General features: G+C 39.4%; 1 protein-coding gene across 1 annotated transcript in view; it reads right to left on the bottom strand.

Moving 5' to 3' along the window:
• The window catches only part of LOC126284256 (uncharacterized), a 92042-nt gene that overhangs the window by 1732 nt on the left and 65224 nt on the right, over positions 1-25086 (bottom strand). The window contains exons 4-5 of the mRNA XM_049983057.1: positions 18597-18732; positions 279-335 (exon numbers count right to left, since the gene is read on the bottom strand). Of these exons, the coding sequence (XP_049839014.1) occupies positions 279-335; positions 18597-18732 (193 nt within the window). The remainder of the gene's footprint in view (positions 1-278; positions 336-18596; positions 18733-25086) is intronic.

The following is a 25086-nucleotide window of genomic DNA, read 5'->3' as shown; positions in this document are numbered from 1 at the left end:
TCTGAACCCAATGGAACACATTTGGGACATTACAGGGTACCAACTCCATGCCCACAAATCAGCACTCTGTACTTTAAGGGAACTGTCTGACCAGTGCATAGAGAACTGGTGCCACATACCTGTGGAAATCTTCCAAGGACTTCCTGAATCCATGCCATGCAGAGCTGCTGCTGAGCTGAGGTCGGAAAGTGAACCAACAGGCTATTAAGCAGGTCCTTATAATGTTTTGGACTTATCAGTGTAGATTTACTGAAACTGGTAAAGTGGGAGTCACATACCGTTATTATTCGTCGCATGTCCTGATCCCCAGGATGGTTTATGTCAACCACGTACTTCTGAAACAGATTGCACACATACATTGTAATTTATGACTTATAGGGCATGTGTGATGATTCTCTCTCTCTCTCTCTCTCTCTCTCTCTCTCTCTCTCTCCCACACACACACACACACACACACACACACACACACACACACACACACACACACACACACACACACAAATATGTTGACAACACACGCAACGTGAATAAAAACAAACGAATAGGCAGAAACGCTGTGGCAGTGATGAATGAAAAACAGTTAAGAAAGTCAACTGTAAATAGTGCAGTGCAGGAAATAATGCAAAATGCCCAAAACTGCTAAGGATGTGAAAGAAAGCCTGTTGACACCAACCACTGCTAGCAAGAAGGGATGGAGCAGATTATGTAAAAAAACACCGTAAGTAGCTTGCAGACCAACTTTATAAAAGAAAACACTGTTTATAACCTAAAACAAGCAGAAAATGTACAAATGTGTATATCCAATTTATAGAATACCACAGAAGATGCTTTGTAAAAGTGAAACGTGTCGGGTGTAAATCTTTTTAATTAGACTGCAGTCAGATAACCTATAATACAGGTGTTAACTGCTGATGTGGAAGATGGCCACACAAGCAAATGTATTATGATGACAATGAACTTGTGATCAATAAAGAATGCTAATGTATGACGTTATGGTGTTGGTGGTGACGTTAGTAGCAGCCAAAATCACATCTGCTGCTCATCAACCTACAGCAACGCAGTGCGGCCAGCACAGCAATCCAGTTTCCTGCATCGTTGCAATGCATTGAGACACACAAGCATTGTTTGGAGAGATATGTCAAAGCCAATTTGATTGTCTTTTCTTTTGGTTGTCATGACTGTGTTGCGGAGCAATTATATGAACATATAAGATCCATAAAAGGAGTAGTTAAAGGTAAATAATTTGATATGCGAACTACAATCCACTAATACGACTTTAACAGTGGAGTTAGTTTCCGAGATTATTAAACAACATGACTTAATCAGAAACAAAGTTCACAAAAAGTCCAGAGACTTGAATAAGCATCTACAAGAGAATAAATATTTTATTGAGCAAGAAATTACAGACATTCATAGGTAAGGCTAAATGTTTTAGAACAAAATAAGGATTCCAAAGGAACTGTGTCCGCAGCTCGTGGTCGTGCGGTAACGTTCTCGCTTCCCGCGCCCGGGTTCCCAGGTTCGATTCCCGGCAGGATCAGGGATTTTCTCTGCCTCGTGATGACTGGGTGTTGTGTGATGTCCTTAGGTTAGTTAGGTTTAAGTAGTTCTAAGTTCTAGGGGACTGATGACCATAGATGTTAAGTCCCATAGAGCTCAGAGCCATTTGAACCAAAGGAACTGCAATCTCTGACTCCACCCTTGAAACTTTTAAAGAGCATTTTACTGAATTAACTGAACAAAAAGTACAGGAAAAGGTTGAATTATCTGTCAATACACCTCATTCAACAGTTCAGACAGATGGCGCAGAGGATGATTTACAAAGCTCTTGGATGAACTAATCAAAACAAAGGGGGTGGAAAAAATAAGACTTATGGATAATAGTTGGTTCCCTGCAGCATTAACTAAGGAAACTCTTCTTGAAAGGGGAACGAACTTCTCCAAACAAACCTGAGGGAGATGTTAATCCTACTTATTTTTAAGGGTGTTTTCTATATTCCTGCCTACGCACTGGGATGATTTCAAGAAAACTGATGGATGTAGCTGAATGGGTTACAGCTCTTTCACACGAATTGTCTTCTTGGAATGATTTTGAAGACTTTAAAAAGAATTATTGGTCATCAAGTATGCATGAGAAGTTAGCACTTGCATTATTCAATCCTAGGTGTAACATGTGTAATGAATGTCACTACACAAGATCTAAGTACTTGGACAATTCCCCTGACAAAAATCATTTGGTGACAGTGTTGGTCCCATGGGCTACCCTAACACGTAACAAAAGAAATATGTTATCGTGGGCAGTTATGTGTAAAAGAACTCTGGACTTCCATAAAAGTATAAGATACACTAAATAAAGAAAAAGGAGATTATAATCATGAGGAAAGCTCGTAATCTGAGAATAACAATGGAAGTATCCTCCTTGTTTCCAATGTAAGACTGAATCGAAATACTGTAAAATATGAAGATAAAATAATAAAAATAGAATGATTAATCATGGAAGGGATAAAAAGGTCGTTTACAATTCTAATTAGGAAAATGGGGGTTATATAGAGCTGGGGAGGATCAATTTGTATATCGAAGCCCAGAAAACTCTGCACGTTCTGGAGTAGGGGCCAGGCTTCACGACTTTATAACAGAATAATATGCCCATAGGTAGAAAAAGTGGTAGCCCTCACACATTCGATGCCTGCACATGAGTGGCTACTGGAAGTAATACAGGCCAAATAAAACACAGTATTTGGTAGGTGTGCTCAACACTCCCTGCGAGCAGGGTTTATGCCTTAGGTACAACAGAAAGTAAAGAGAAGCCTCTAAAACAAATAGATGAGATTATCAATAACAATTCATGCCCTCACCTTTTATAAGATTTTATTAATTATACTGTATCTCAACTTAGATGAACTTCTAGGTTTAGACTGTAAAACGTTTCCTGGTAAAACATGCTTTATAACTATGCAATTACTAGAATAGAGACAATTATGTTATATAACTGTAAACTGTAAAATAACTGATGATGGTCGAAGTAGAGAGGATATAAAATGTAGACTGGCAATGGCAAGGAAAGCGTTTCTGAAGAAGAGAAATTTGTTAACATCGAATATAGATTTAAGTGTCAGGAAGTCATTTCTGAAAATATTTGTTTGGAGTGTAGCCATGTATGGAAGTGAAACATGGACGATAACTAGTTTGGACAAGAAGAGAATAGAAGCTTTCGAAATGTGGTGCTACAGAAGAATACTGAAGATAAGGTGGATAGATCACGTAACTAATGAGGAGGTATTGAATAGGATTGGGGAGAAGAGAAGTTTGTGGCACAACTTGACTAGAAGAAGGGATCGGTTGGTAGGACATGTTTTGAGGCATCAAGGGATCACAAATTTAGCATTGGAGGGCAGTGTGGAGGGTAAAAATCGTAGAGGGAGACCGAGAGATGAGTACACTAAGCAGATTCAGAAGGATGTAGGTTGTAGTAGGTACTGGGAGATGAAGAAGCTTGCACAGGATAGAGTAGCATGGAGAGCTGCATCAAACCAGTCTCAGGACTGAAGACCACAACAACAACAACATGTTATATTTTGTATTTGTAAAGGATTAAGTACTGGATTTATGAAATAATATCTGTGTTGGCGAGTTCTGAAACCGATACAGAAAAGAATTTCATGACAATCAGCCATTGTATAAATAGTAGTGTAAGAACAATAATGTCGTTGTCGTCTTCTTGGAGTCACATAGAGAGGAGGAACCTGTGATGCTATTGTTTAACGCATTGGTAGCTTTCATTTGTCTAGGTTATAAGTAGGATGCCATTAGTCACAAATTATAAAGAAAGGTGTGTGAACTTTATTATTCTAGTTTTTAATATAGTTATTGAATGAGGACTCACATGTTATTATTAGAAAGCTTGCCTGGTATTGTACCCATTTATTTAAGACATTTTCAGCTTTTTAAGAAGTGTTCGTGGTGCAGAGCTTCGACACGGCGGAACGAGCTGCCGCCGCGGCAGATTCAAATCTGATAAGGGCAATCATACCACAATAAACTGTCAGGTAAAAAGTGAATTTAAAATTATTTCTTACAGCAGTTTGAGATTTGAGTACAAAGCAGCAGATTTTACATTGTGTTTCACAGGCAGACGCAGGCTGCTAATGTTGTAAACTTTAACAGTGTCAAAGCTAAAATACTTTCATGTTTCAAAAGGAAACTTGCTAAGCACAAATTATGGACTGGTAAAAGTTATAGAAAATCATTTTCTCGGAAATAATGATAGTCTCATGCTCTAGTGTTAGCCATGGCACTGATTAATAATTAATGCTGACAAAAAATCCACTGCAAGGTTAGAGGTTCTTTAAGCATTGCGTATGGTAACATCATTATTTTTGTAACATAAATAATTTCAGAACATTTTTATGATAGTTGTAGCAGATATGGATATGTTGTGCATTCTGTTGAGTTACAGTAACAAAACTATTCATTTAATAAGACGCCAATTCCAGTACAATAATAATTAACCTCACTTGTTCGCAACACACAACTAACCAAAGTAAATCAGTGTACAGAAAAAATAGTGGAGCGCGAAACTGTCGCTCAAAAGCGTGGGAGCAAGAACGTGCAGTGGCCACGAGAGATAATAACTATTTAATGTATTTTCTTTGATTTCATATTGTATGGATATATTCAGAGATAAATGTAAGTATGTGTTGTATAATTTATGCCATGTATTAATGAGTGTAAATAACTTTTTCACGAGAAGATCCTGGCACTACTAAGAAACTATAACAAATATATAAGCTGGGGCAGTGGAACCCCAAGTCAAATCAGTTCAAGGTAAGACCTTGTAGTTGTCCTGTTTGTAGAAGCTCAACTCCAGTGAAGTGATCTCGTATTGGTAGTGTGCACATGATTTGTTAATAGTGTATATAACAGGACAAGGTTGAACGTAGTTAATCATTTTCATTGTGTAGTGTATTGTAGATAAACTATCATATTGTGTGTCCAAATTTCAATTTTCAAAACTGTAGGCACAGTATATTAGTTATTGGTTTCTGATATGGTGAAATTGCATAGCCAAAGCACTATCAATATGGATTCTGAATAACAACAATTAGTTAGTGATGTCGATGTAGGAGCAGGAGCTTTAAGTAGCACCAAGCAGCCTCTTTGAGGATATACAGTATGAAAATACGGGGGCGGCAGCACAAGAAGTAGTGCCACCGCCTACCAGTGCTCAAGTAGAGGCAGCTAAAGAAAGTGTACCACCACCAAAAGGGCATGAACCAGATAGTGGTAATCTGTCTGGTGGGTATTCACTGCAAGCAATATTAGAGCGCATGCTTGACTACCAGGCGAAATTTGCACGACAACAAAAGGAAAGAGACGAGGAAATTAAAAACTTCCTTGTCCAGCAAGCTGAACATGAACGTCACCGAATGGAACGTGACCAGCAACTTATGCAGTCACTAGAAATTATGCAGAAAGAGATTGCCTATATAAAGCAAAATTACGAATCACTACCTAAGGCCACGCAGGAGCTAAGCGTACAGGTCAACAACCCGTAAGTGGCGAATACCAATGTAGTAGATGAAATAGGTGTTCTGGCAAACCGACTAGAAAAGCTCAAAATAGATGCTACACAACTGGTAGAACGGAGGTTAAATGAAGACACTACCAAGATCGAAACTGAATTCAACTCCTGGTTAGAGTCAAAAGATAGTGAGATAGGCAAAAAGATCGATTCCAGGGTTCAAACAGCTATGGCAGAGAGAGACTCAATCACTCAATGCCACAATAAGTAGTCAAGTACAAAATGAAATACAAACTATCAGACAGATACTCAATGACGATATTCCGCAGTGGCAAGTAAGTATCAAGAAGCGAATATCCGATTTAGAGAAAGGATTAGCACTGAGCAGCAGGCTGCTGAACATGAAGCGATGTCGCCAACAGCCAATGTTTTTGGCAAATTCACAGGCTTTTGCGTGACACAACAATAGTGAATCTTTAGGCGATAATGTGGAGAGCTGTAGTATCAGATCGGAGCACACATCCTACATGCAAGGAGCAAACAAGTACAATCCAAAAATATTGGTTGAAAAGAGCTTAATTAAAAATAGGCAGTTTCAAACTTTCACTACTGAGTGAAAATCAGTACACCCCGTAGTATTTATAAAAAGCTTCAGAAATATCCAACCTAGTGTGTGGAATGAGGCACAAAAGATCCAGTACGTAACGTCGTACATTCAGGGCGATCCAGTGCTGTGGGCTACGGAAGTAGGCGGCAGCTGCATTATGATCAGTTTGAGAAGGCATTCTTGTCTAAGTACTGGTCACCGTGCATACAAGAATGACTAAGAAAGGAAGTGTATAATCTGGAACCGTACTTTGCCCGTCTTGGGAACCTGAGGCAGTATTTAGAGAAATATATAAATAAGACACGTTCCTGTTGAACCAATCTCATCCAGAAATGTATTAAGGCTATTAAAATCTCACCTGCCCACCCATATCAAAGAAAAACTGATACACTTACCTGGGAACAATACGGAACACTTCCTATCGGTTCTCGATTCCATAAACTTGATACAGGAAGACCCTAAGGCAGCATTTGATTATTCCCGTAATAATGGGTCAGGATATAAGAATGATAGAAACAATAGTACGCCAAACCACAACCGTGGTAATGGCAGGGGTAATAACAAACGACAAAAGTACGTACATAACGGCAATAATGGTAGGAGTCAGAATGACTATGGTCAGCCATCTAACAATAAAAAGCGTAGGTTCAATGACAGGTATGACTCCGGACCGGTAGGGACCAATTGATGGAAAAATCCGAGAGGTCAATGGCATAACAATTACAACAATGGAAATCACAACCAGAATGTGCATACAATTGAAGTCACTTACATAAACCGTCCAAGCACCTCACAGGCAAGCCATCCAACAAACTAGACGCGGCCACGATACGCTCTCTGTCACTGTCCGAGGAATGGAGTAGGAGCAACATGAACGATAACAATGTACCTGAAATTCATATACGGCAATATAATGATGGCATTCGTATGGAGAAAGAATTCCTTACTGAACCACACATGTGCTCTAAAGTAAATAATGAAAATGTGCAGGCTATAAGAGGGACTAAGATCAGTGATATTAAGGTGAACATGATTATCGACAGTTGCTTCAGTAAGTGTTATGAGTACTGAGTTATTTAAAGCGCTCTGCGACTTCCCCTGTTGATAACCAAGATTTCTGGAGCGATTAGTGCACAGAGTGGGTGGAGATAAGGAAGGAGGGTGAAGCCATACTGTGCTCGTTTTTCATTGTGAAAGGATTAAAAGTGGCCTGCATTCTAGGTGTGGATTTTCTACGAGAAAGGGATGCAATAATAGACCTTTCTTCGGACAAACTGAGTATACTAAATGAAGGTAGGAGAGTTGTATTACCTATATTGAAATCAAAGGAAGTACTTGTGCTGTATTGCAATAGAACTAATATTAAACATAGGAATCCTTGGGTACTACATTTAGATGATTATTCACCTGTAAAAGATCTCTATTATCCTAATGTTGAAAATGAAGATTTCGATACAAATGTAGAAGCATTCCGGACTAAAGTACAGCAATCTAAGAGACTGAGCAATGCACATAAACAGGAATTAATGCAGCTATCGGATTATGCGAGGGACCTTTCCGATCGCCCAGGGATAATAAGGATGTACCACTATCACATTGAGGTGATGCACCATGGAACGTATTGCCATGCATCATACTCCATCCCTTGGTCGAGGAGGGAAGTAGTGGCTAAAGAAATTAGGAAAATGTTTGACTGAAAATAGAGGGATTGTATCCACGAAAAGATGCAAAATTGTTTATACAATGACTTGTCAATAGTAGATGTAGTATCAAGTCAATTGTGGTTTAGAATGTAAGTATGTTTAATTATAAGAATGAAATTATATGTTTTTTTATTTATTTTGAGGACAGCGAAACATTTAATAATTAATAACTGCATGAAGTTAAAATCAATAAAATGTGCAATAATGTGTCATTTGAGTATTTACTTACAGACAATTACTGTAGGTAAACCACAATCAGCTCTTCAAGCTATGCACAATGTTTCATTTGCAAAAAAACTAAGTAATTTACTGAATCTATTTATTTATTATTGTAGACATGTGTAGCTAGTATGGAAATTTCATGAAGTAATACAGTAAATATAGTTGTGTTAGTATTAAGAACCCTGAGGGAGTCTCTATAAATCGAGTGACTATGTAGCACACAACAATGACGTATAGCCATATGGTTACCAGCAGTGATCTGAACACAGTACCAGTAGTGATCTGAATCTGGATCCGATTTAATTAAAGACAAACCCCATTTTAAGCAACATACACTCTGTATGTGATAAAGCTTCAATTGGAGCCCATGTAATTGGTACACGTACCATTGACTAGCCGGGTTAGCAACCAAACTCTCTCCACACTGAAGCTACACTGTAGTCCCATAGGAAAGATTATGCATGAGAAATTATAACAACAGCTGAAATTTATTGAGCAACATGCCCAAGTCCAGGAGTCATGCACATAATAAAATCTGTTTACTAAAAGGGTGATAACCGGGCAAGCTACACAAAAAGGAGAAAAGTAAACCATCTATCAAAAGTCAAGCACCTTTTTGTATTTGCAGTGATGTTTCAGCTGTAACAGTACTAAATTGGTATAATGAATATTGTAATCCAGTGGACACAATGTATGAATAAGAATAAGAATGATTATGCAATAACAGTTGATATGTATTTACAAAGGGTAAACTGTGGGCATAAACCTTTAGGAAAGATATTATATTGTCTAGCTGGGACAGGAAATGACTGTTGAGACTACATCAACATACGTCAGGATCACCCAAGTGTTGAGTGAACAACTGTTTTAGTGTAGTGCTCATCGGATAATAAAGTTACTGTATATAAAAAAGGGAGAAAAAGTGATCCGATCACAGACGATCTAATCAATCATTGCTTGATGGAATAACTTGCAGTGTGTGTGATTCATAACATCTCCGCATGTTGAGGGAAGCTTCGGAAGCGCATCGACCATGGGGATAAATGAAGTGTATAGTACAGCTCGCGTTTGATGAACTCCACAGTAGTGTCATGGGGCAATATAGTTGTGAAGCCATGGAAAACCTTTTATCACACCAAACCATACTGTGCAGTCCAGCTAAACGAAGGCTTACTGAACAATAAACACCATAAACCAAGTGCATTCCTTCTACACCTAATAACATGTACTAATAAAGGCAGTACATTGTTGCGGAATATTTGTTTCATGTATTTGATGGAGTTCCATGCGGAGAGCCATGCTGGGATGCTGTGCCACCAGTCTGCTGTTCGTGCGAAACATCAGCAAAATGATGCTATAGATGTCAGCTTCTTTTCGGGGTGCAACCGCGCAGGCGCCACACCCCACTGTGCCGCTGCTGTTATGATGCACAGGACATCGTCCCCAGTGGGCATTCACACACTGCAATTCAGCTGACGCCACGCAACAATTACTTCATGATGACTGTTGAATCCGCCATTGTTGACATTCAGCTCGGCATTTTAACTACGTTTCCAATGAACTAACATAAAAACAATCTTCTAAACATGTAAATACGTGTAAGACATTTTCTTATGGGTATGTGCAAATTCAGAACATTTATAGTGTATGTTATATATCTCAATCACATTAGTGAAACAAATTGAAATGAATGGTGTATTATGATGGAACACTCACAGTGAACAATCTTAAAGCCAGCATTTTGTGACTATAAAACTATTTAATGAGTAACTTTAGGTTGCACAAAACACAAATTCAAACGTTATCACTGATATAGTAAAGTGTATAAGGTGCATTTTGACAAAAGGACCAAATTTTCAACATTTCTTAACAAATAATTTTTTTGGGGTGTGACATCTGACATATATCAGACTTATTTGTATGAAACGATCAGACGGCTTTTAATTACGAAGCAGGCGGTACGACCATGGGTCCGGTGCAGTTTTCCCAGGTTTCCTGTCTGCACAGAGCCCAAATGGGGGAGCCGCAAAGCTATAATGACCCTGGGAGTAGATTGAGGTCACCTCACTAAGTGTTACAGAACATAAACAGTGTAAATCAAACTATTGTGCAAATGAGTGGACAAAGTGAATGATAAATGTTCCCAAAATAAAGTGGCAAACAATGATGTAATGAAAGTGGGTGGCAGCATATTGCCGAACATTTCTAAACGTTAGTCAAATGCTTTCCTGTAAAACACACTTTATAACTATGCGATTACAATTTCTTATATATTTTCTATAATTTTATATTCAGCAGTTCGAGATTGAGTAAAAAGCAACCGATTTTACATTGTGTTTCAAAGGCAGATGCAGGCTGCTAATATTGTAAACTTTAACATTGTCAAAGTTAAAATATTTTCCTGTTTCAAAAGGAAATCTAACTAAGCAAAAATTATGGGCTGGTAGAAGTTATAGAAAAATCATTTCCTGGTTAATAATGATAGTCTCATGCTCTCGTGTTAGCCGTGGCACTGATTAATAATTAATGTTGACGAAAAATCCACTGCAAGGTTAAAGGTTCTTTAAGCATTGCGTACGTTAACTTCATTTTTTTGATAACAGAAATAATTACAGAACATTTTTACGATAGTTGTAGCAGAGATGGATATGTTGTGCATTCTATTGAGTTACAGTAACAAAACTATTGATTTAATAAGAATTGAATTCTAGTATAGTAATAATCTCACTTGTTCGCAACATGCAACTAACCAAAGTAAACCAGTGTACAGAAAAAAAACTGACTACTTGTTAATAAGTGTCACTAGATTTTAATGAGGATAGACTAATACAGAAAAGAGAAGACAATACCTACAGAGTTAAAAATCACGTAATAGTTTTTAAAAAAGAATTTAAAATGGTGAAATGTGAGCATCTAGTGGATACAGCCAAGTAGAGAATCAGAACCCAACCAGGGAAATTATTCATACATATAAAATTAAAATCCCAAAAATCAAACATACTGACAAGAGCACAAGACGAAATTGCTAACACATAAAGGGGCTTTCTGATAAATCAAGTGTTATTAATGAGTATGTCTGCAAGTTTAAAGTGAAAGAGCGAAAACCTTTCTTTTGTACACTATATCAAATATCCATAATTCTTTGATCTGCAATACAAGAAGAGATACAAATGATGATCAATAATGGTAACTCAAGCATATAAAATTATCCTTTGTTGTTATTAGTGGTGAAAACATCTGCAAGAAGTGTTTGGGTGGTGTCAGACGAGCAGACTATAATAATCATATTTAAGTGAAGTGGCATAAGCTCGTCAGTATAGAAGAATTACCAAAATTTGAAGAGTCAAATTTCTCTAGCTGAGTGGGCTTAACCAGCAGCTACTGGCCAGTATTCTCACATGAAGAATCCAGACCTTACACGGTATTCCAATTTGAAGGGAAATATTGTCAGTTTAAAGTAATACCTATTGGGTTGAACATGCCTGCAGCATGTTTTTATCCACACTCTGGACAAGTCTTTAGGTAGTGAACTACTAGAACTACTAATTATATATGCAGATGATTTACTACTAGTTTCTAAGACCTGTAGGGATCAATTGTGTATTATTGATTAGGCTTTAAGAAGATTGCAAGGAAAAGAAATAACACAAAGCTGGCAGGAAGGCACGAATTCAAAGTTGCTGGAGTATATGGTGGGTATAAAAGAGATTCAACCCAATCTGGAAAGAAACAAAGAAATAAACAAAGTCCCTTATCCATAGAATGAGAAACAATTGCATTAGTTTTTGGGTTTAGCCAGTTTCTATACACGTTATTTAAGTGAAGAAGCGATCAACAATTTGTGACTACTATACCTACTGAAACTAAGGTCTAAGTGGATTTGGGATAACACCACAGCGAAAATGGCAAGCCCTATCGATGCAAAGATTTTAACGTGCCAAAAGATGCATTAAGCCTTTAATTTACCTATGGATGCATCAGAATATCAGTTAGGTTATGAATTATTTGAAAGAGAAGGGCCATGAACAAGAACACAGCTTTTGCCAGTAGAGGCCTTAGCAAACTGGAACTAAATTATACAGCTATTGAAAAGGAATTATTGTCTACAGTTTGGAGTTTGCAAGAATTCCCAACTTTAATCTGCAGTTGAAAGATAATAATATACACAGATCACCAAGCATTTGCATTCTTGGTGGAAAATAGGCTACTGTACAAGAGTCTGATGTGATAGGTCTTCTTTCTACAGGAATTTAAGATAGAAATAAATTATGTTAAAGTTTTACTGAACATAGTGCTTGATGCTTTTTCTAAATTATATATAGGCATGAATAAGGAAAGCAGAATGGTAGACCCTGAAGCTAGATTTAAACCTATTGTCTACTACTTACACTAATAAATGCAAAATAAGGATAGGCAGCCACTCACCAATGCTGAGGTGACAAAAGTCATGGGACAGCCATGTGCTCATGTACAGACTGAGGTAGTATCACATACACAGGTACAAGAGAACATTGGTGGAGCTGTCATTTCTCAGGTGATTGACCTGAAAAGGTTGTCGGCATGATTATGGCTTCACAGCAGGAATTAACTGACTTGGAACACAGAATGGTAGTTGGAGATAGATGCCTAAGACATTCCATTTTGGAAATCATTAGAGAATTCAATACTCCAAGATCCACAGTGTCAACATGCCGAGAATATCAAATTTCAGGCATTTCCTCTCACCACGGACAATGCACTGGCCAACACTCTTCGTTTTCTGACCAAGTCCAGTGGTGTTTGCATAATTGTCAATGCTAACAGTGTGTGTGCTTTGGGATCTTATGGGTACCCAACAGCGAGGTTATCAGCGCTGTCAGTGCTAACAGACAAGCAACACTGAGGAAATAACTGCACAAATCAATGTGGGATGTACAATGAATGTATCAATTAGGGCAGACTGGTGAAATTTGGTGCTAATGGGCTATGGCAGCAGATGACCAACACGAATGCCTTTGCTGACAGCACATCACCTGCAGTACCTTTCCTGGGCTTGTGACCACAATGGTCAGACCCTAGACAACTGGAAAACTGTGGCTTGTTCAGACAAGTCCTGACTTCAGTTGGTAAGAGCTGATGGTAGTCTCTGAGTGTGGTGCAGACCCAGAAAAGCCATGAACCCAAATTGTCAACAAGGCACTATGCAAGCTGGTGGTGGCTCCATAGTGGTGTGGGCTATGATTACATGGAATGGACTGGGTCCTGGCTATGTCCAGCTTCTTGGAAAACATTTGCAAATGTTGATGGACTTCTTGTTCCAAGATAATGACGACATTTCTATGGATGACACTGCGCCATGTTAGTGGGCAACAATTGTTTGCAATTTGTTTGAAGAATATTCTGGAAAATTCTAGCAAATCATTTGGCCACCCAGGTCAACAGACATTAATTCCATTGAACATTTCTGGGACACAACAGAGAGGTCACTTTGTGCACAAAATCCTGCACTGGCAACATCTTCACAATTTATTATGGTCAGCTATAGAGGCAGTATGGCTCAATGTTTCTGCAAGGGAGTTCCAAAGACTTTTTGAGTCAATGCAATGTCAAGTCGCTGCACTACGCCATGCAAAAGGAGGTCAGACACGATATTAGAAGGTAACCCATGGTTTTTGTCACCTCAGTATATAGACAACTGATGTGTGGAGCACAGAAACATGTAACAGGAGACAGTACTCACAATGGCTTTTTCTAGTAAAAGTACACACATTCAAGCTCACAATCACAGACACCCACACACACACTCCCATGATTGTCAGTTATTCTAATAATAAAATGAGGGTACTGTCTAGAAATATAAAACAAGGAGTGAGTGCTGGTAAATATTCTGGAGGTATTATCAGTTTCTATGAATAAGATATATTATTGGAGACATAAGAAGAGTTGGTTATACTTTGTTTCAGATCGTGAACAAGGAGTCATCTCACTGGAAGTCCCAGAATAGTGTCACAGGATGTGACTGTTTTTACATGAGGGCTATTGATATTTCAATATACGAAAACATTAAATGTATGATAAAATTTTATAACTTTAAGAATTTAAGTAGAGAAGTAAAAAGCGTTTTAAGAATGTGTGAATTATGTTAGAAGGTTAAAGAAGATAATAGTCAAGAGAGTTCTCAAAGGTGTCCTGTAACACCAAAAGCTTTAAATGATTTAACAGCAACAGATGTATTCAGAGCTTTAGTGAGGGTAGAGGTGGAGTATCATGTATATTTAGCAGTTGAATGTTGGTCAAAATATGTAAAACTATGCTCTTTAACAGTGGTAAACACTGCCACTGTAACTGTGTAAGGGAATATTTTGTGGATGTAAGCATGCCAAACAGATAGCTGTCTGATAATGGAAAACAATGTCAGTAACAGTTTTAAAGAGTTTATGGCATGGGAAAATGTTGGAGAACCTTTACTAAAATTAATAAACTGGCTTATAGCAGAGTTAAGAGACAAAGACTGTGTGTGTGTGTGTGTGTGTGTGTGTGTGTGTGTGTGTGTGTGTGTGTGTGTGTGTATGTGTGTGTGTGTGTGTGTGTGTGTGAGTGTGTACGCAAAATGAGTTGAAGGAACAATCACAATTTAGGATGTAATGCTGCTGCACCCATTTTCCGAGTGGATGATACTATCTTCATCAAAGCTTACCATTCTAGTTCCAATATAATGAAAGAGATCAAGAACTACTTTCACCAATATGGAAGTCTATAGAAGGTAACGAGTGTCCCACATGCAAAAGCAGTAGTTCTTATAGACTCACGAAATGGTAAAGAAAAGGGGTTATATACCACATGATAAAAAGGTATGTAACTTAACATCGAGACCTCAGATGAGCTCACAATAAATGTGAATGTTTTTTGGGTAGTAAGTATAAGGCCTTAAAGGTTCTTTACGTTACTCCTGCTACTCTATCTTCTTTAAATTATACTTTCTTTCACTACCTTAACTAAAATGGTTAAATAAATGGACACTCGTTAACACTCCAGTACGCAAAGCTGTTGTGCTCTCTCTTGGAAATGATGATAACATACTGCACATATATCAATATACATATTAAATATCAATGACACTGTCACATTTTGCGTTGGACTAGTGATCATGAATCGAACAGCCTGTAATGATAACTGATGAAGTTATGAACAGAACTTTATTTCTTATAATATATTAGCACTATGCATGTTGAGAATAAATAGTTATAAATAACATTAACTGTTTGAGGTACTTCTATTATACAGGGTGATCAATCTTTCATGCACCCACTTTCAGGGACATTTTGCCCCATTGGCAGCTAGCCAGCAGTGGCGCTGGTGGGGAGTAAATTTCCCATTCACTGTGAGGCCTTTATGTAGAACTGTTGCGTAGGTACTATGTGTTTGTTAGGTGATGCGATACAGTGCAGCGAGTAAAAGTTTATCAAGTGAATTACTAAATACACTTATTCTGTTCACCAAAGAGTGTTCATGTAGAATTCATACATATATACATACCTACATACAGAATCAATATATGCAGTAAGGAGATTACTTCAAGAGCAATTTCCTGACTTTCAAGTTCCTGATCGTATGATTCACCCATTAATAAATAAATTTTGTGGAATTGGAATTTTCTTGACAGGAAACACAACCACATACAGTACCCACACAAGAAACTTGGGATAACATTGGCCATTCTCTGAAAGGCTTGATAGAAAATCAGTTCGACATTTTTGTCACCAAATGGGAATTTCCAATGGCTAAGTTGTAGTCCTATAAAATAACAGCAGTGCAAAAACATAAACTGGATGACCATGCAAAAAGGTTATGGAATGGTGAATGAATCTTGAATAGTGCTCATGACGGAGAAATTGACCCTCACCTAACTTTCTTTTTGGATAAATCTTAGTTCACTCCAAGTGGAAATGTTAATTCACAAAATAACCGTTTCTGGAGTTCTGGAAAGCCTGACGTAATACACAAGAAACCATTGCACAGCCAAAAAAATGTACGTGTGGTGCACTATTACCGGTGAGAGAATAATAGTCCCCTTTTTCCAGGAAAATGAACACTTTGGGGCCTTATTTTGTCAAATTAACAGAGGGAATGAACTTTCATGATCTTTCAGAAGGATTCTGTGACAACAAATATAGCCAATGTCTCATTACAGGAAATTCATGAGATGTTTTATGGTAGAGTTATTACTAACAACTAGGCCTCTTCGATGTCCCTGCAATTTTTATCTCTGCGCGGGCATTAAAAGAGGAAATGCACAAATCAGATCCACGCACTTAAAATAAATTTAAAACTAACGTTTCTGAAGAAATTGCTGCTTTTCAGAGGCAACTACAGAGTGTAAAAAGTAATAATCTAAGCAGGCGACAAATTCTGGAGGCAGTTCCAGCATCTCCCCGCTTAATATACTTAAGTAATTTACCTTTCCTGTTTGTGTTTTTGTTACATACATTAGAAGTAACTTACGCAACAGATCATATTATTTTTAGTGCGGAGCTCCAGTCACCCGCACCACGGGCACAGCAGTTGGCCTCACTAGTCAATCGCATGCCACGAAAGCAGTTGTATTAACAACTGATTACCCTGTACATACATGTATTACATTGGCAGTCAGCTGAATTTGAGCTTAAAATATACCAACAGATATTTGTCAGGTGAAGAAATTATACATACTGATGCATGTGTAATAACACTTGCACAGTTTGCAATGCTGTTGCAGTTCCCTTGCAACAATGGAAAATTTCGGAGTAAGCTCAACAACAAAATTATTTCGTTTCTGTTTTAAGGTAATCATACCTATATGAAAGATATATGCAAATACAGGATGTTACCATACTTCTTACTAAGGACTTAACTGTGTAATACTTGCAGGTAATAACTTTCTGAATAACACTTCATTGCAATATAATGAGGATATAAGATTCCACTTACACCTGACAGACTGCCCTTTCCTCACAGACATTCTTATAATTATCAATCTTAGCATACATAGTCTGCAGAATGTTAACATCTGCAATCAGTATTTGGGCAAATGGGTTTTAAGATATGGATGTTTAATGTGACTATGAAACCATAGAAAGTGTACATTACAAGTAATTTTTCCCCTGGTCCAAATCTAACTACATGGATGATGCATGTTAGCACTATCATGCTGAAGAGTGGCAGAGAGAGGATGGGTGAAAAGCATCAAATTTAAAGAGATGAATGACCTGCTTACATCGAGGTGAGATCCACATGGTCATTAAGAACCATAGCAACACAATATGCTTGAAATTGGCAAAAATATGCTTTGTTAATGGTTGTGAAAAGAAGAGAAGTATGAAACACCGAATGTCACGAGGCCACAGCAGAGCCTCACATTTGACGGCAAACCATCCATCACTACTTATGTGGAATCTGATGTCTTAAGAGGGAGCATGTGAGGAATTTAATAATCAGGTATAGATCTTCAATAATGTAGGAGTAAATTAAGTCATAATATAAAAGGAAAGAGGTGGGATAACAGTGAGCAAGACGATGTACCCTTACACATATACTGCGTAATGCATAGGGTAGGTGCAGAAAGGAAGGAAGACCTACACTTAAATGCAAGTATATATACGGACATTCTTGCTGTGAAAAGTGGATAGTTGTTAGGAAGTAGCTTGTTGAGGAAGGAGGTGCAATTGATAGTTTCTACACAAGTAGAATACTGTCCATTTTCTGACTGACTCCAAAGACAGACAACAATTTGAACCTCTCTTATTTACTAGTGGTTCTGTTTATTTACTAGGTTAATAAATGAATAATGATAGCAGTATTCAAGTTGAGTGCTGTTCCTAATGTAGATAACAACAAGTAAAGGAGAATGGCAGACAGTGCTGGAAAGTGTTACTATTTGGACTACTATTGTAACTCCTCTTGCTTCAGAGCAGTTACACAATCAATAAATATTTGGTTTGGTCAAGGAATAAAAAAGTCTGTTGGGAAATATGATAAGATATAATAACAATTGGACACATCTAAAGAATCATTATGGGTGAAATCAAACAATGGGAAATTCAGGATGGAAATCAAACAATGTAATGAAATGGACAGTTGCTATTCATCATCCCATAGTGAAGATGCTGAGTCGCAGAAAGCCACAAGACAACACACGCACGCAAGTGTTGTTTTTTTTTTTTTTTTTTTTTTTTTTGGACAAAGGTGTTGTTTACTGAAAGCTAATGTTTCAACAGTCTTTTTGTATAGTGTGTATTTTGCAAATTTTCACCCTACATTTCTAGCTCAAATAGGAACTGAGCACCATTATACTACCAAATTGTTAATCTGTGCGTGGCCCTCTCAAATACTTTAGGTATATACAAAATTGATCATTGTTAGTGAATTATAATTACTGGACAGAATTGAAATCCTCTTTGTCAACTGACTGCTTAATGAAATTGCTTCTACTCGACTTTTACTCTGCATTCTACACCATATTATCCTTATCTATAAATAACTCAGTGCAGATTGAAATAACTAATGAAGTATTTTCAGAATATATTACCAGTGCCTTCCTGTGTTTCTGTAATTCTGAGTTCAGATGTTTTTCAATTTTATCAAGATTCTCTGCCTGTCTCATTTCACCTGATTCAAGCCTTGTAGTTGTGATGGTGTCGAATGATTCCGATTGTGCCTGCAAACTAGAGATAATTTAGCTCGCATTATTTTAGTGATGTTAAATTGTAACACTAAAAATAAAATGGCAACTATAATTATTCACATAGTGTCCACAGAACCAAATTTTATTATAGCCAAAATTCATTTGTGAATAAAAAATTCTCCTCATTGTTTTAGATAGTTATAATTGCCAACATAGCCAAAGTCTCACTCTGGCACAGGCAGGTGAGTGTCGAGGGAGGGAGGGATGGGAGGGAGGGAGGGAGGGAGGGAGGGAGGGAGGGAGGGAGGGAGGGAGGGAGGGAGGGAGGGAGGGAGGGAGGGAGGGAGGGAGGGAGGGAGGGAGGGAGGGAGGGAGGGAGGGAGGGAGGGAGGGAGGGAGGGAGGGAGGGAGGGAGGGAGGGAGGGAGGGAGGGAGGGAGGGAGGGAGGGAGGGAGGAGGAGGGAGGGAGGGAGGGAGGGAGGGAGGGAGGGAGGGAGGGAGGGAGGGAGGGAGGGAGGAGGGAGGGAGGGAGGGAGGGAGGGAGGGAGGGAGGGAGGGAGGGAGGGAGGGAGGGAGGGAGGGAGGGAGGGAGGGAGGGAGGGAGGGAGGGAGGGAGGGAGGGAGGGAGGGAGGGAGGGAGGGAGGGAGGGAGGGAGGGAGGGAGGGAGGGAGGGAGGGAGGGAGGGAGGGAGGGAGGGAGGGAGGGAGGGAGGGAGGGAGGGAGGGAGGGAGGGAGGGAGGGAGGGAGGGAGGGAGGGAGGGAGGGAGGGAGGGAGGGAGGGAGGGAGGGAGGGAGGGAGGGAGGGAGGGAGGGAGGGAGGGAGGGAGGGAGGGAGGGAGGGAGGGAGGGAGGGAGGGAGGGAGAGAAATAAACAAATTTTATTATGTAAAGGATGATTATAATTTAAGATCTAGTTTTGAAACACTGCAAAATAAAGAAGCTCTGCTCAGAATGTCAAAAGTGAATGGAAATATTGTTGAAGACGAGAACATTATGGATGAAGTAGTAATATATATATAAAATAGAAAGAAACATTCCACATGGGAAAAATATATTAAAAACAAGGATTCCAAGACTTACCAAGCGGGAAAGCGGCCGGTAGATAGGCACAATAAAAAACACACAAAATTTCAAGCTTTCACAACCCACGGTTGCTTTGTCAGGAAACAGGGAATGAGAGAAAAAAAAGAAATGATGTGAGTTTTAACGACACACACACACATATCCATCCATCCATACATATGGATGTGTGTGCGTGTGTGAGTATATACCTATCCTTTTTTCCCCCCTAAGGTAAGTCTTTCTGCTCCCGGGATTGGAATAGCTCCTTACCCTCTCCCTTAAAACCCACATCCTTTCATCTTTCCTTCTCCTTCCCTCTTTCCTGACGAAGCAACCACTGGTTGCGAAAGTTCGAAATTTTTTGTGTGTGTTTGTGTGTTATTTTATTGTACCTGTCTACCGGCGCTAAGTCTTGGAATCTTTGTTTTTAATATATGCAAACATTCCACGTGGGAAAAATATATTTAAAAACAAAGATGATGTGACTTACTAAACAAAAGCGCGGGCAGGTCGATGGACACACAAACAAACACACACACCAAACTCTAGCTTTCGCAACCGTTACACACACACACACACACACACACTCTCTCTCTCTCTCTCTCTCTCTCTCTCTCTCTCTCTCCCCCCCCCCCCCCTCAAGCAGACATTTGTAAAGGCAAAGAGTTCAGGCAGAGATGTCAGTCGAGGCGGAAGTACAGAGGCAAAGAAGTTGTTGAAAGACAGGTGAGGCATGAGCGGCGGCAACTTGAAATTAGCGGAGGTTGAGGCCTGGCGGATAATGAGAAGAGAGGATATACTGAAGGGCAAGTTCCCATCTCCGGAGTTCTGACAGGTTGGTGTTAGTGGGAAGTATCCAGATAACTCAGACGGTGCAACACTGTGCCAAGATGTGCTGGCTGTGCACCAACGCATGTTTAGCCACAGGGTGATCCTCATTACCAACAAACACTGTCTGCCTGTGTCCATTCATGCGAATAGACAGTTTGTTGCTAGTCATTCGCACACAGAAGGCTTCACAGTGTAGGCAGGTCAGTTGGTAAATCACATGGGTGCTTTGACACGTGGCTCTGCCTTTGATCGTGTACACCTTCCTGGTTACAGGACTGGAGTAGGTGGTGATGGGAGGGTGCATGGGACAGGTTTTACACCGGGGGCAGTTACAAAGGTAGGAGCCAGAGGGTAGGGAAGGTGGTTTGGGGATTTCATAGGGATGAACTAAGATGTTATGAAGGTTAGGTGGACGGCGGAAAGACACTCTGGTGGAGTGGGGAGGATTTCATGAAGTATGGATCTCATTTCAGGGCAGGATTTGAGGAAGTCATCCCTGCTGGAGAGCCACATTCAGAGTCTGATCCAGTCCCTGAAAGTATCCTGTCACAAGTGGGGCACTTTTGTGGTTCTTCTGTGAGACGTTCTGGGTTCGAGGGGATGAGGAAGTGGCTCTGGTTATTTGCTTCTGTACCAGGTCGGGAGGGTAGTTGCGGGATGCAAAAGCTGTTTTCAGGTTGTTGTTGTAATTGGTTCAAGGATTCCGGACTGGAGCAGATTCGTTTGCCACGAAGACCTAGGCTGTAGGGAAGGGACCGTTTGATGTGGAATGGGTGGCAGCTGTCATAATGGAGGTACTGTTGCTTGTTGGTGGGTTTGATGTGGACGGACGTGTGAAGCTGGCCATTGGACAGATGGAGGTCAACGTCAAGGAAAGTGGCATGGATTTTGGAGTAGGACCAGGTGAATCTGATGGAACCAAAGGAGTTGAGGTTGGAGAGGAAATTCTGGAGTTGTTCTTCACTGAGAGTCCAGATCATGAAGATGTCATCAATAAATCTGTACGAAACTTTGGGTTGGCAGGCCTGGGTAACCAAGAAGGCCGCCTCTAAGCGACCAATGAATAGGTTGGCGTACGAGGGGGCCATCCTGGTACCCATGGCTGTTTCCTTTAATTGTTGGTATGTCTGGCCTTCGAAAGTGAAGAAGTTGTGGGTCAGGATGAAGCTGGCTAAGGTAATGAGGAAAGAGGTTTTACGTAGGGTGGTGGGTGATCGGCGTGAAAGGAAGTGCTCCATACACCCGCACGTCCAGGGCCTCGCTGCCTCCGCTAATTTCAAGTTGCCGCCACTCATACCTCACCTGTCTTTCAACAACTTCTTTGCCTCTGTACTTCCGCCTCGACTGACATCTCTGCCCGAACTCTTTGCCGTGTGTGTGTGTGTGTGTGTGTGTGTGTGTGTGTGTGTGTGTGTGTGTGTGTGTGTGTGTGTGTGTGTGTGTGTGTGTACACCTGTCTTTTTTACCCCCTAAGGTAAGTCTTTCTGCTCCCGGGATTGGAATGACTCCTTACCCTCTCCCTTAAAACTTTCGTCTTTCTCTCTTTCCTGAAGAAGCAACCGTTGGTTGCAAAAGCTACAATTTGGTGTGTATGTATGTTTGTGTGCCTATCGACCTGCCAGCGATTTTGTTTGGTAAGTCACATCATCTTTGTTTTTAGATATATACATTTCACACTGAGGCCACTGTTAGTGTCATACTGTAAATGGGTTAGGCTACAAATGACAGATGAATTGAAATACGATGGCTATAGTGTGAATTGCACATTAAACCAACTGTAGTGCACAATGTGCATAGCAATGATGGCCAGGCAAATGCCCAGTGGAATGGATATTTATAAATGGACATTTCCACAGTAATTTGCCCAAAGCACTGTTAAATGACCAAAATCTGGTAATTTATGACGAAAGTACTTTTTAAAGTTTTTACTGCTAGAATGTGCAATTTACCAATTAAAGTAAGGAATGAGATGATAACCCTGTTATTAAAAATTAGTAAATGCTCACACTTAAACGTAGATATATCATTCATTGCCATTAATACAAAGAAATTACTTAAGAACAGATAGAGAGAAGAGACCAGCAGTAATTTTTTAACTATAGTTCCAACGAAGAACACATGCTGGTGACACGCTGCTTCTCTCTCTCTCTCTCTCTCTCTCTCTCATCTCTCTCTCTCTCTCTCTCACACACACACACACACACACACACACACACACACACACACACACACACACACACACTTACTGGTAAGCTGGTATAGAAACAGTGTCCTTATGTCATCACTTGATAATGTAACACTTTATGGTCCTTGTCAAGTCTCTAAATATTATTGAAGAATCAGTATTGATAAAATTATTACTGAATGTAGGCCTATCAAACACCTGGCATGTGTTTCTTGATGATTAACACATTTTTAAATGTTGAACTGTTTTCGCAAAAGAAAGGTTTTATCATCAGCTGAAGCGACAAATGAGAGACTGTAGTTTTCTATTTTGCCCTTTCTTTACATACTTTTGTATGACTGCATTGCTGTGAAGATAAAATGAGAACAAAAAAAGATGTAACAACAAAGAATCGATGCCCAAGATGCTGGTATTGTTCAATTCCGATAGTAGTCGATTCCCAGAGAATCTGTGATTCATGGAATCTGAATCAGCACACGAAACATCCCCAGTTAAAATCATCATGGATAAACTTTTTTACTCTAATTCCAATTACTACAAATAAACAGTGCTATTGCTGTAACTGCAAATAATAGATGGGATTTTGAGTAATTACACATAATTCATGCAATTCTGTGTGTTAATTAGTTAATTGAAATTGGCAACACTGGTTGGTTGGGTCAGGGGAGGGGAACAAACAGTTAGGTCATCAGTCCCATTGGATTTGAAAAGGCTGGGGAAGGAAGTTGATCATGCCCTTTCAAAGGAACCATTCTGGCTTTTGCCTGATGTGATTTAGAGAAATTACAGGAAACCTAACTCAGGATGCTCAGACACGAGTTGGCAACACTGGTCCGACTGTCCAACAGTTGTTCAAGTCTGTGGTTGAGTGAGCAGCAACATAACCTTGTCTGAGCTATTTAAAGTGTTGTAGACAATAGGCTATTGACCAATTGCAATATAGTTAAGAAACAAAGGACCTGTTGGAAGTTTTTTCAGTTTAAAAGGGAAAGGAGTATCCTGAAATTATTGCTTTAAGGAATGCAAACATTCACATTCCAACAAAATGGGAAAGCATATGACGAAAGTGTTTTGAGAGCCCTCTGTATTTGAAAAAGTGTGTAGGTTAGGTACAGGGGCTGAAAAACCTATTCAGAGAAACAGCACTTCCAAACTGATGTTGGCTGAAATGGAAGATTTTAACATGTCAGGGCCAAGCTCAGTAGGATCATTTAAATCAAGTTCACCCTTAACTCCAAAGAGAATCTCATTCTATGTTCACTGCACTAGAAGCAATGTAAGTACAAATATTTAAAACACACTAATATTAGTAGGCTAGGTTGGAGTTTTAAAAAATGAGGCTGCTTTAGCCTCATTAAGCCTACTACTATCCATCCAAATGCCTTTTGAGTTTAAAATAGCAAAATATGGTTTACTTTGAACAGATAACAATTTTTAATTAATACTGCAGATTACACATTATATATTTTTTATCTGGTATTCTCAAAAATAATGTTGGCCTGTGTAATGATTTCGCTACGCTGTGGCCTCTCAGTTAACCATTCAGTTCTTGGTCGCGATCAATCTGTGAGACATCAAAACTGGATTGAGCTAAAGACCGTCCATCTAAATTTTTAAATTGTTGTAAACATGAAGCGAAAACATGCACTGTCAGTAGCTTTTAGTTAAATTATACAATAACTGGAGAAAAACAGGCAAATATGCAAATGAATATGTAACATGCAAAGGCATTTAATCTGGTTTCTAATACTCAGCATTGGCAGTCGGAGACTTCCAGCATAAGAATTCACCCTCATTCTGCCACAGCCTTGTCAAAGAGGGCGAGGAACGGACAGATGTTTAGGGCACACTCTTGCCCTTCGGGTGGGGAACTGCTCCTCAAATCAGAAGAATCAACAATCATCAACAGCATGAGGATGCAGAAGGCAATGGAAACCACTGAATTAAAGACACAATGTGTATCCAAAGGACATGTGGCCTGTAATTGAAAAAGTGACAATTGTCTCCATTGGCATAAGATTCCGGAATTGTCCCCCATTCGTATCTCTGGGAGGGGACTGCCAAAGAGGAGGTAACCATGAGAGAAGGATTGAATAACCAACCAAAGAATAACATTCTACAGGTAGGGGAGTGGAATGTGAGAAGCTTTAATGTGGTAAGGGAGCTATAAAATTTTAAAAGTGACATAAAAAGGCTCAATCTAGATATAGTAGGGGTCAGTGAAGTGAAATGGAAAAAAATACAAGGGTTTCTGGTCAGATGAGTATAGAGTAATATCGACAGCAGCTGAAAATTGTGTAACAGGAGTGGGGTTC

This window comes from Schistocerca gregaria, chromosome 8 (assembly GCF_023897955.1).
Source record: "Schistocerca gregaria isolate iqSchGreg1 chromosome 8, iqSchGreg1.2, whole genome shotgun sequence".
NCBI lineage: Eukaryota > Metazoa > Arthropoda > Insecta > Orthoptera > Acrididae > Schistocerca > Schistocerca gregaria.
The sequence above is the reverse complement of the archived record's forward strand: the minus strand, read 5'-3'. Positions and strand labels throughout refer to the sequence as shown.